This window comes from Oncorhynchus mykiss, chromosome 1 (genome assembly GCF_013265735.2).
Source record: "Oncorhynchus mykiss isolate Arlee chromosome 1, USDA_OmykA_1.1, whole genome shotgun sequence".
Lineage (NCBI taxonomy): Eukaryota > Metazoa > Chordata > Actinopteri > Salmoniformes > Salmonidae > Oncorhynchus > Oncorhynchus mykiss.
In genome coordinates, this window is record NC_048565.1 from 36,199,157 (window position 1) to 36,212,493 (window position 13,337).

The 13,337-nt window shown below is 42.8% G+C and overlaps 1 protein-coding gene across 7 annotated transcripts in view; it reads left to right on the top strand.

The window, feature by feature from the left end:
- Positions 1-1,144: 1,144 nt before the first annotated feature.
- Positions 1,145-13,337, top strand: part of LOC110522068 (ELKS/Rab6-interacting/CAST family member 1) — a 30,896-nt gene continuing 18,703 nt past the window's right edge. For 2 of the 7 annotated variants that reach the window (XM_036976823.1, XM_036976842.1), the window contains exons 1-3: positions 1,146-1,352; positions 7,295-8,078; positions 8,315-8,503. In XM_036976823.1, the coding sequence (XP_036832718.1) occupies positions 7,521-8,078; positions 8,315-8,503 (747 nt within the window). In that variant the 5' untranslated portion in view covers positions 1,146-1,352; positions 7,295-7,520. Of the gene's footprint in view, positions 1,353-7,294; positions 8,079-8,314; positions 8,504-13,337 lie in introns of all 7 variants that reach the window. The other 5 variants (XM_036976827.1, XM_036976831.1, XM_036976840.1 and 2 more) reach the window with 4 other exon arrangements.

Consider the following 13,337-nt stretch of genomic DNA (forward strand, 5'->3'; position numbering starts at 1 on the left):
AAACCATCTCCAACGTAATTTTAGGGAATTTGGCAGTATGTCCAACCCGCCTCACAACCGCAAACCACATGTATGATGTCATGTGGGCAAGCAGTTTGCTGATGTCAATGTTGTGAACAGAGTGCCCCGTGGTGGCGATGGGGTTATGGTATGGGCAGGCATAAGCTACGGACAACAAACACAATTGCACAGATATACCGTGACGAGATCTTGAGGCCCAATGCAAGGCCCATTTTTTAAGCTATTTGTGACCAACAGATGCATATCTGTATTCCCAGTCATGTGAAATCCATAGATTAAGGCCTAATGTATTCATTTTAATTGACTGATTTCCTCATATGAACTGTAACTCAGTAAAATATTTGAAATTGTTTCATGTTACATTTATATTTTTGTTCAGAATATTTTATGGAAAATAGATATTAACAGTATTACCTTACCGTGCGGCTCAGATTACTGTTCGATTTAAGCTGGGAAGGCCTCCCTCATCGGTTTTGTCCCCTTACGTTACGGGCCATAGCCCGGTACAACACAGGCTAGCTCAGCAGAATCCCCTCAGTGCCTCAGAATCAGTTGAGGCCACCCCCTCTATCTTACTCTTTATGGTTTTTCAGATGGCCATTTTAACCTGCCCTAACAAGCAGTTCATGAGGCAGTCCATCTGCCTGTTTGCCACGCTGTACTTGGGCCCCCCAACGTACAGCTGCAGGGTCCGCTCCATGCCCAGCCCCTCACACCACCTATCTAGGACCATGACCGAGAGATAGAGGGAGAGAGAGAAAGTAAAACAACAAAAAAAGTCAAATAAGATTTACCTAGCATAGGTCTACTAGACCTATCCAAGGAGAATGCCCACTGGCTTCATAACCAAACTGAGGAATTATGTCAGGTATCAAACATCTGACTCAATTTTTTTTTTAAAGGAAATTAATTCATTTTTACCATCCTCCTCTTGGTGATTGCAACCCTAAAATTGGTTCTCAAACACTTTAGGCCTATCTGGTGAAACAGTTCTAGGCTACACAAAATAACACACTTAGGTAAAGAGGCTAGTAAATTAATTGTAACGTAAACCGACTTTCTGTACATTATGGTATGTCGTCGGGAACACGCCTTTGGGATTAAAGCGGTTCGATGACAGTCGTGAACGCGCATCGCGGGCTTGACGTCACTGAAGCGCCCAGGCTCTCCAGAGCGAGAGCCGCTGGTTGTGTTGGCAAAAAATATGGGAAAATTAGATAGAGGTACGCTGAGGAAATAAGGGAAAATGTCCGTATATGTGCCGTTTTCCATTTGACGCAGGATACAACAAACTGACTTGACTGACCCCCATCAGACAGAGCTACAGCACGGTAGGCTAGTTCACTCTATAAGTGATTTTCGTCATCATTGTGTTCATTTCTAAGGATTCTGATTGACCATATCATATTTATGAATATGTATGCATCAGAATATTATGACATTTTTGGAAAGTAAATAACGGCATTATTGTTAGTCTTTTTTAAGGGGGAGCAAATTTCTTTAAATGAAGGAAAACCACGTAAATTATGTTCAGCCCTACAGCAATGGAGGAGGAAAAGAATGGATATTTGAGAGGGTGCGATTGGGTGGCTCCTGTATTTAACGATTTTTTATTTTTTAGATGTTGTCCATTACTATAGATTTTAGACGTCTTGCCATCCAAGTTGACAATCGTATTACCTTCAGACCATTTATCAGTTTTGTTAGCAGTCTATCTTGCATCCATGAGGCTTTTATTCCCCAATGTTTAAATGGCCAGCCCTTTCAGTCATAGCTAACGTAGCGAACAAGAAACAATGTAGCACGCTACCGTGCGCGATATAGGCTAGTGCAAGATCCATCTACATTCAATTTCGGAACAGTGTTACATTGCAATATTTTTTTTTTCGATATTGCAGCAAAACGTTACATTGTAACGCTTGATAAGTCACATTAGCGTCATTTTTGCTCTTAGCTAGGCTGCCATTTGAAACTCCTACTAGCTATGGATACGTTTATGAGGAGTCTACAATCGAAATGGTCCGTGGTGTAATGTATCACGGATAAAGATTGTATTTGGGTTTTCTTAGGAAATTCTGTACTATCGGTCGCATTTTTGGGCCCACAATTCGCAGTCATTGGATACAATTGAAAAGGGGCGCTCCTCCCTACATTAGCCAGGTGACGTGACACATACTGTACCATAACGTACCAGCGTCCCTACTTGAAATTCTATTTGACGCTGAACGTAAGGGGGGGGGGGGGGGGGGAATCGAAATTATCTATACAAAACGGTCTTTGCAGTCTACTATTGAACTGTAGGTGTAGCGGATTTCACATATGTATTGATACAACTGTACATTCATTCATTCATAGTAGGCCTATAGGCCTACATTAACACGGCAATATGGGAATTATTCCATAGTAGCCTTTATACATTGGCTAGTAGAAATAAAAAATGTCAACTAACCTTTTCTTGCCGATACTGTCTTCGTTCTCTATTGGGAAGAAACGTATTTTACATGCCCGTATTCAGTTGCAGGTGGTTCTCAAAAAAATCTGAGAATATTCAGAAAGATAGTCAAATTCATATTTGTCCACAAAGTAAGGAGTTCCCTCCTTTAATCTGCAGGACATTTTACATTTCCCAAAATATTTTCAGGAACAAATCGGCGATAAGTCAGAGCAAAACAGGAAAAATATCATGATTGCTTTATGAAACATAATACACAACATCCGGGACTAGCATTAGCCACTGTAGCATGGTGGGGAAAAGGGTGTTTCATAAAGAAAGTATGCATATTTTCCCCGTTTATTTTTGCCTTCTCTCCATTAAGTCGAATGAAGGCGAAAAGCGACGCCTTTGCAGCCTGAATGGACAATGTTTTATGTACGAACCGGTCCACGGGGGATACGAGTATATAGCTGGCTGCATACATTCCCTTTGGATGGTAAGATGACATGACTCTATCGACATCGTTTCTATGTGACACAACCGGGGCCATGTGTAGAAGTAGATGACAGCGCAACCAAAACAAAAATCAACACAAATACAAGAGGGGCGCCATAAAGCTCAGGTGTGAGTGCTACGCCACTGCTTATTAATTAGTTAATTTATTTGCCACCTCTTAGATAGTTATCTCCAGTTCAGGGTTCCAGCTATATGTCTCCAGTTCAGGGTTCCAGCTATATGGTTTGCTAACTTTCCATCTAAGTGGCAAGCTTGCTAGATCAAGCGTCTTGGTTACAGCAAATACCTCTTGGATCAAGATCCCTGCTGCCTAAATTAGTTTTGTGTGCACTACTGGTAATACTGTATACCCTGGTATGGTATGAAAATCTGGATACCGCCCAACCCCATTTCTCACTCCATACAAAATGTGGATTTGACCATTTTTTATTATGTTCTCTTGTTTTTGGAGAACCGCATGCAACTGAGCACAGACATTTACAAGATGCATGCTTTGTTCTCAATTCGGTAGAAAAGTGTATCAGCTAAAACAGGTTCATTTGAAAAATTGCTTTAAACACTTTTTACTAGCCACGGTATAATGGCTACTATGGAAGAATTCCCATATCACTGTTTTAATGGATATCTACAACCAGTTGGTGGGCTGTCTATATGGGAATTTCTTACTGGACACGCTCAAAGCATCTGCCAAAATGCATTGGCCCTTTGAAAAACCTTAGAGCAGGTTTTATTGCAAGATTATGCCCATGGTAGGTAGTCTGGTTTCCACTCTGGTTTCTCCTTTAGTCAGCTTGTCTTTGTTGTATTTGGAAAGGCAACAATGTAGTGTTGTTGAATGCAGAAACATGAGTATGACCTCTTCTGGAGTGTACGGTACAGACTCATCTAGAGTCTGTTTCTTCCTAGTTCCTGCCTACTAAGTTTTATTTTCTTGCCACTATAACCTCTGCTTGCTCTTTGGGGGTTACGGTCTGCATAGTTGTGACATTTGAGGCACTCATCCTACACGCTTGGTGTAGGGACCCTGGATGTACTGTCGTGGCCAAAAGTTTTGAGAATGACACAAATATTAATTTTCACAGTCTGCTGCCTCAGTTTGTACGATGGCAATTTGCAAATACTCCAGAATGTTATGAAGAGTGATCAGATGAATTGCAATTAATTGCAAAGTCCCTCTTTGCCATGCAAATGAACTGAATCCCAAAAGAACATTTCCACTAAATTTCAGCCATGCCACAAAAGGACCAGCTGACAACATGTCAGCGATTCTCTCGTTAACACAGGTGTGACTGTTGACGAAGACAAGGCTGGAGATCACTCTGTCATGCTGATTGAGTTCGAATAACAGACTGGAAGCTTCAAAAGGAGGGTGGTGCTTGGAATCATTATTCTTCCTCTTGTCAAGCATGGTTACCTGCAAGGAAACACGTGCCGTCATCATTGCTTTGCACAAAAAGGGCTTCACAGGCAAGGATATTGCTGCCAGTAATATTGCACCCAAACCAACCATTTATAGGATCATCAAGATCTTCAAGGAGAGCGGTTCAATTGTTGTGAAGAAAGCTTTAGGGCGACCAAGAAAGTCCAGCAAGCTCCAGGACCGTCTCCTAAAGTTGATTCAGCTGCGGGATCGGGGCACCACCAGAACAGAGCTTGCTCAGGAATGGCAGCAGGCAGGTGTGAGTGCATCTGCACGCACAGTGAGGCGAAGACTTTTGGAGGATGGCCTGGTGTCAAGAAGGGCAGCAAAGAAGCCACTTCTCTCCAGGAAAAACATCAGGGACAGACAGATATTAATGCGGCAGAGTAGCCTAGTTGTTAGAGCGTTGGACTAGTAACCAAAAGGCTGCAAGTTCAAATCCCCAAGCTGACAAGGTACAAATCTGTCGTTCTGCCCCTGAACAGGCAGTTAACCCACTGTTCCTAGGCCCTCATTGAAAATAAGAATTTGTTCTTAACTGACTTGCCTAGTTAAATAAAGGAAAAATAAAAATAATTCTGCAAAAGGCACAGGGATTGGACTGCTGAGGACTGGGGTAAAATCATTTTCTCTGATGAATCCCCTTTCTGATTGTTTGGGGCATCCGGAAAAAAGCTTGTCTGGAGAAGACAAGGTGAGCACTACCATCAGTCCTGTGTTATGCCAACTGTAAAGCATCCTGAGACCATTCATGTGTGGGGATGCTTCTCAGCCAAGGGAGTGGGCTCACTCACAATTTTTCCTAAGAACACAGCCATGAATAAAGAATGGTACCAACACATCCTCAGAGAGCAACTTCTCCCAACCATCCAGGAACAGTTTGGTGACGAACAATGCCTTTTCCAGCATGATGGAGCACCTTGCCATAAGGCAAAAGTGATCACTAAGTGACTCGGGGAACAAAACAGACCTTAAACCCATTGAGAACTTGTGGTCAATCCTCAGGAGGCGGGTAGACAAACAAAAACCCACAAATTCTGACAAACTCCAAGCATTGATTATGCAAGAATGGGCTGCCATCAGTCAGGATGTGGCCCAGAAGTTAATTGACAGCATGCCAGGGCGGATTTCAGAGGACTTGAAAGAGAAAGGTCAACACTGCAAATATTGACTCTTTGTATCAACTTCATGTAATTGTCAATAAAAGCCTTTGACACTTATGAAATGCTTGTAATTATACTTCAGTATTCCATAGTAACATCTGACAAAAATGTCTAAATACACTGAAGCAACAAACGTTGTGGAAATTAATATTTGTGTCATTCTCAACTTTTGGTCATGGCTGTACAGTACCAGTCAAAAGTTTGGACACCTACTCATTCAAGGGTTTTTCTTCATTTGTACTATTTTCTACATTGTAGAATAATCGTGAAGACATCAAAACTATGAAATAATAAAAATGTATTTTATATTTGAGATTCTTCAAAGTAGCCAGCCTGTGCCTTGATGACAGCTTTGTACACTCTTGGCATTAACTCAACCAGCTTCATGAGGTCGTCACCTGGAATGCATTTCAATTAACAGGTGTACCTGTTTTAAAGTTAATTTGTGGAATTTATTTCCTTCTTAATGCATTTGAGCCAATTAGTTGTGTTGGGACAAGTTAGGGGTCGTATACAGAAGATACCAATTCCATGTTATGGCAAGAACAGCTCAAATAAGCAAAGAGAAACAACAGTCCATCGTTACTTGAAAACATGAAGGTCATTCAATACGGAAAATGTCAAGAACTTTGATGAAACTGTCTCTCATGAGGACCGCCACAGGAAAGGAAGACCCAGAGTTACCTCTGCTGCAGAGGATATGTTTATTACAGTTACCAGCCTCAGAAATTGCAGTTCTTAGAGTACAGTTCAAGTACAGACACATCTCAACATCAACTGTTCAGAGGAGACTGCTTGAATCAGGCCTTCATTGTCGAATTGCTGCAAAGAAACCACTACTAAAGGAAACCAATAATAAGAAGAGACTTGCTTGGGCCAAGAAACACAAGCAATGTACATTAGACCGGTGGAAATCTGTCCTTTGGTCTGAGTCCAAATTTAAGATTTTTGGTTCCAACCTCTGTGTCTTTGTGAGACGCAGAGTAGTTGAACGGATGATCTCTGAATGTGTGGTTCCCACCGTGAATCATGGAGGTGGGGGTGCTTTGCTGGTGACACTGTCTGTGATTTATTTAGCATTTAAGGCACACTTAACCAGCTTGGCTACCACAGCATTCTGCAGTGATATCCCATCTGGTTTGCGCTTCGTCCAACTGTCATTTTTTAATCAACAGGACAATTGTGTGCCGCCCTATGGGACTCCCAATCACGGCCCGTTGTGATACAGCCTGGAATCTAACCAGGTTCTGTAGTGACGCCTCTAGCACTGAGATGCAGTGCCTTAGATCGTTGCGCTACTAGGGAGTGAAGGAAAAGCAGCCAACAAGTGCTCCGCATATGTGGGAACTTCTTCAAGATTGTTGGAAAAGCATTCAAGGTGAAGTTGGTTGAGTGAATGCCAAGAGTGTGCAAAGCTGTCAAGGCGAAGGGTGGCTATTTTGAAGAATCTCAAACATAGAATACATTTTGATTTGTTTTGTTTAACACTTTTTTGGGGTTACTACATGAATCCATATGTGTTATTTCATAGTTTTGATGTCTTCACTAATTATTCTACAATGTAGAAAATATAAAAATAAAGATAAACCCTTAGGTGTGTCCAAATGAGTAGGTGTGATATTCAACTTGTTCCTCATTTCATGCATCATGGCTAGATCGATATTACAGTAACGCAGCGATGGTATGCTTTTGCCTTTCGGTGTACAGACTTTCTAATTTAGCTAACTCTGTTCCTTCTAGATCAGTCTCCTGTGTATCGACCCTCTGAATGGTCGTTATCTAACTCCAAGAGCAGCTGTCACTCAGTCCCTTCTGAGATTGAGAGAGCGCTCAGCTGTTTCACATGAAACAAGCGCTCACTTACTTCAGTTGAGTCCGTCACACAATAGACAAGGCTACATCTCCACGTTTCGGACACTGCACCTCCTCCCACCATCCAGCCGTCCACTCCTCTGCTTCAACGAACATGTACGGCAGCGCCCGTTCCGTTGGCCGAGCGGATGCCAACCACAGCGGAGGAGGGAGAGACGCTGGGAGGGATGGGGGGAGCAGCCAGGGTTCTGGGCGCTCCCCTCGTCTCCCCCGCTCACCACGGATGGGTCACCGTCGCACCAACAGCACGGGGGGCAGCGGAGGATGTCCAGGCGGAGCGGGGGGTAAGACCCTCTCCATGGAGAACATCCAGTCCCTCAATGCAGCCTACGCCACCTCAGGACCCATGTACCTGAGCGACAACGAGGTCGCCATGTCCGACCGCGTTAACAAGAGCGGTCGGGAGATGACCACAATGGGGCGACAGAGGGTGACATACGGGTCAAGGGCGAGCGCAGGTGGGGGTGGAGGCGTGGCAGCCAGCACACCAAACATCGCCACGTCGGCCCCAGCCAACGCTGTGCTCCCTGGGGGAATGATGGCAGGTGACTCCCTGGCTTTTGGGGATCACCACATGGCCTCTACGGTGCCCCACTCCCTGAGACAAGCCCGGGATAACACCATACTGGACCTGCAGGCCCAGCTCAAAGAGGTCAGTAGCCCCAGTTGCAGCTATCTAATTTACTGATTTGCATATTTTAGTGAGACTGGAAGCTGTGATGTCATAAGGACACGTTTGACATGTACCGTATTTTGAGCAGCGCATCCAGTTTGACTTTTGCATAGTGTCTGCCATTCCAAGGTTTGTGTGAGAACGTTTCGGTGCAGAGTGTGTGTGAGTGAAAGTCAGACGGTATGTTTGACTGACTGAGTCTCCTTGTCCCTCAGGTTCTGCGTGAGAATGAGTTGCTGTGTCGTGAGGTGGAGGTGAAGGAGAGCAAGCTGAGTTCCTCCATGAACTCCATAAAGACCTTCTGGAGCCCTGAGCTGAAGAAGGAGAGAGCCCTAAGGAAGGACGAGGTGTCCAAGATCACTGTCTGGAAGGAACAATACCGCGTGGTGCAAGACGAGACACAGGTTAGTGTGGGTGATATTTTACATCCATGTAATTGTTAAAGAAAGAATTGGGGGCAATTTACTACCTCGAGCAAAGGGAAGGTTAGAGCCTATTGGCTGTGTGTGTGACGGGGAGAGACGTAGGCTCTAACCTATCCTATAGCTATCGGCAGTGTGTGTCTGAGGGAGGATGTGTAGCTTTAGCAACATCAGCTAATCCTCTTATATACAGCTATGTGCTCATGCTACAAACTGTAGATGAAAGAGGGGTGTTAGTTTAGTGGCTGCATAAGTCTGTACACAACATCCCCCTTTTGTTAAAGGAATGGGAGGATGTAGTGAGCAGATATGAGAGGAAACCTGTGAAAAATGAGCTTCAGATTGAGCTAGGGGGATGTTACAACGCTACTGTACGCTACCTGCCATAGAGAGAAAATAAATAATGGAAACAGCAGAACAGTCTCTTGGGGATAAGACGTAGAGTAAATAGCAGGCTCTTGGGAAAAGCATATAAAAGCAAGCGTTTAGTCCCCCCCACCCCCCTGTGTGTGTGTGTGTGTGTGTGTGAGAGAGAGAGAGAGAGAGAGCAAGCTTTTAGTTTCCTCACATTGCTGTCTTATGTGGTGACAGCTCACAACTCGGCATACTGAAGACGAACTTGCTAATCAGAGACCAAGGGCTCTATTTTTGGCTGCTGCTACGCCGGTGCGAGTACCGAACACACGGTAGTTTGCATTTTCAGCATGTAAAAACTGGCCCCATGCGCCAGGTTCATGCCTAATATCAGCTCACTTGTGCTGAGGTGGGAGAGATGGCAATGTTTGAGGTGTGTCCTTAAAAACAAGCACAAAATGGAATTTAATGCGGTGCATATCGGGAGATTTAAGACCAATGAAAAGCAGGTAGGTCTTAGCAGTAACGCGGTTGGTAATGGCATGGATTTTGTGAGTGGAAGGGCAACCAACCTAGCCGTGACGCACAGTGCCCTTATGCTCATCGAACAAGAGAGGGGATGTGTTTTTTTTGTAGGTAGCCTTGTGGTTAGAGCGTTGAAAGGTTGCTGGATCAAATCCCCGAGCTGACAAGGTAAAAATCTGTCGTTCTGCCCCTGAACAAGGCAGTTTACCCACTTCCCCAGTAGGCTGTCATTGTAAATAAGAATTTGTTCTTTAACTGACTTGCCTATTTAAATAAATAAAATAATAAACCAAGCATATAGCCTCCCCTCAATTAATGCTGCTTTCAAGCCTGAAAGGGTTTGACTCGTGAGAGTGCTTTGAAATTAATCTTAATCTCCAACGCTTTATTAAAATATAAAGTTTGGGAGCAGCAAAACAGTGAGCCAACATCCCCTTTTTATGTGTTGCGTAGGCCTACATTATTTTAACCAGCTCTCGTTTTGGGCGTGCGTAAACCACCTCCAAATAGGCTACATGTGTCCATATGCCCATCACCAAACGAGATATGAGATGATGCTGGTGCCCCTTGTGTTTAGAACTGATTTTCCTCGAACAATTGCTTGTTTTCCATTTCACATGATTAAAAAGCATTCCCTCCGTAGGCTACCCTCACCCTAGACCTATAGGCTGTAACAACACATGATTAAAAAGCATTCCCTCCGTAGGCTACCCTCACCCTAGACCTATAGGCTGTAACAACACATGATTAAAAAGCATTCCCTCCGTAGGCTACCCTCACCCTTGACCTATAGGCTGTAACAACACATGATTAAAAAGCATTCCCTCCATAGGCTACCCTCACCCTAGACCTATAGGCTGTAACAACACATGATTAAAAAGCATTCCCTCCGTAGGCTACCCTCACCCTTGACCTATAGGCTGTAACAACACATGATTAAAAAGCATTCCCTCCATAGGCTACCCTCACCCTAGACCTATAGGCTGTAACAACACATGATTAAAAAGCATTCCCTCCGTAGGCTACCCTCACCCTAGACCTATAGGCCGTAACAACACATGATTAAAGAGCATTCCCTCCGTAAGCTACCCTCACCCTAGACCTATAGGCTGTAACAACACATGATTAAAAAGCATTCCCTCCGTAGGCTACCCTCACCCTAGACCTATAGGCTGTAACAACACATGATTAAAAAGCATTCCCTCCGTAGGCTACCCTCACACTAGACCTATAGGCTGTAACAACACATGATTAAAAAGCATTCCCTCCGTAGGCTACCCTCACCCTAGACCTATAGGCTGTAACAACACATGATTAAAAATCATTCCCTCCGTAGGCTACCCTCACCCTAGACCTATAGGCTGTAACAACACATGATTAAAAAGCATTCCCTCCGTAGGCTACCCTCACCCTAGACCTATAGGCTGTAACAACACATGATTAAAAAGCATTCCCTCCGTAGGCTACCCTCACCCTAGACGTATAGGCTGTAACAACACATGATTAAAAAGCATTCCCTCCGTAGGCTACCCTCACCCTAGACCTATAGGCTGTAACAACACATGATTAAAAAGCATTCCCTCCGTAGGCTACCCTCACCCTAGACGTATAGGCTGTAACAACACATGATTAAAAAGCATTCCCTCCGTAGGCTACCCTCACCCTTGACCTATAGGCTGTAACAACACATGATTAAAAAGCATTCCCTCCGTAGGCTACCCTCACCCTAGACTTATAGGCTGTAACAAAGGCTGGTTCAACAGACGTCCGTCATGTCTCTTTTTTCCTGTTGGTTTTATGATATCATGGTTCTGACCCCAAGCTATTTAGAAATATTGTTGTAAAAAAAAAAAAAAGACAGTGATTTTGTTTTAATTTGATTAAAAAAACAACTTATTAGAATGATTCACCGTCCTAGCTTTGTGATGAGATCGTCCAGCTCGCATGCAATGGAATTTAGGAACCTTCTGTTATTTCTGGAGAAGTGTGAATGCCATCTGTAAGATGGCTCCATTATGTTTCTGAAACATATTTGGGAGCAGTATAACGGTTGTTCTCTTGATATTGGAGCTTTGTCCAGCTTCTGTGAAAAGTTTGATGTGTGTAAAACCTTCCATTGTCTGCATTGCCTTATATTATGCTCATGGGAACAATTTATGGTGCCTGTAACTATATTTATGTATAGCATATTTTAAAACAAGTTTTATTTAAATTTTATTCACATTTTTCGCTCTTTTTAGGCCTTGTCAATAGTAAATTCAATCTTGCTTATTGACTACATTTGGCATGTTCTTGGCTCAGACATAATGCAATTTACAGTAGTCTTATCCCCTGATTCAGAGGGTTGGGTATATATTATGTATTTATTTATAGACAACCATTTTTTTCACCTCTTCCACACTGACTTTACGAATTCAAATGTACAATTCTTGTCTTTCATAATTTGGTCCGGTATACTTGGGATGTGTAGTGTCAGCATTTGTTGCTGACATGTCATCTCTAAGTTTGCTTATCTTGCCAATGAAAAAGTAATTAAATAGTTTGCAATATCAGTTGGTTTTGTGATGAATGAGCCATCTGATTCAATGAATGAAGGAGCCGAGTTGCCTTTTTTCCCAAAATGTCATTTAAGGTGCCCCAAAGCTTTTACTAGCATTCTTTATATAATTTATCTTTGTTTCATAGTGTAGTTTATTTTTATTTAGTTTAGTCACATGATTTCTTAATTTGGAGTACGTTTGCCAATCAGTTGGGCTGCCAGACTTAATTGCCATACCTTTTGCCTCATCCCTCTTAACCATACAATTTTTTTCTCATCAATCCAAGGGGATTTAACCGTTTTTACAGTCATTTTCTTAATGGGTGCATGGTTATTAGTAACTGGAATAAGTAGTTTCATAAATGTGTCAAGTGCAGTGTCTGGTTGCTCCTCATTACACACCACAGACCTGCAAATATTATTTACATCAACAACATATGAATCACAACAAAACTTCTTGTATGACCTCTTACACACTATATTAGGCCCAGCCTTTGGAACTGTGGTTTTCCTAGATATGGCTATTATATTGTGATCACTACATCCTATGGATTTGAATACTGCTTTAAAGCAAATATCTGCAGCATTAGTAAAGATGTGATCAATACATGTTGATGATTTAATGCCTGTGCTGTTTGTAAATACCCGGATAGGTTGACTGACAACCTCAACCAGGTTGCAGGCAATGATTGCAGTTAGAATTGTTTTCCTGAGTGGGCAGCTTGATGATAGCCAGTCGATATTTAAATCACCCAGAAAATATACATCTCTGTTGATATCACATACATTATCAAACATTTCACCCACATTATCCAGATACTGACTGTTAGCATTTGGTGGTCTATAGCAGCTTCCCACCAGAATGGGCTTTAGGTGAGGCAGATGAACCTGTAGGCATTTACTTCAACAGTATTTCACATGAGATCGTCTCTAAGCTTTACAGGAATGTGGTTCTGAATATAGACCGCAACACCCCCTCCGTTGGCGTTTGTCTTTTCGCTAGATGTTAGAACCATGTATTTCTACCACTGTAACATCATAGGTATTATCTAAGTGCGTTTCAGAGATAGTCAGAATATGAATGTCATCTGTTACAAGCAAGTTATTGACTTCATGGACCTTGTTTCTTAGGCTACATATGTTAAAATGGGCTATTTTTTTTTGTGCTTTTCTGGGTTGTTTGATTGTTTTTAATGCTTTACTGGGAAGCTTATCAGAGGTAGACTTACTCATGTTATTTACATTGGAGCTGATAGTGCAGGGTGAGCTGCATAAAGATGTCTTCCTACTATTGCACACCGCCTCAGTGCTAACAGTGGAACTCTGGTTCATAGGCTCATGATTAAATGCGTAAGACACATTTCAGTTGGACAACTGACCAGGTATCCCACTTTCCTT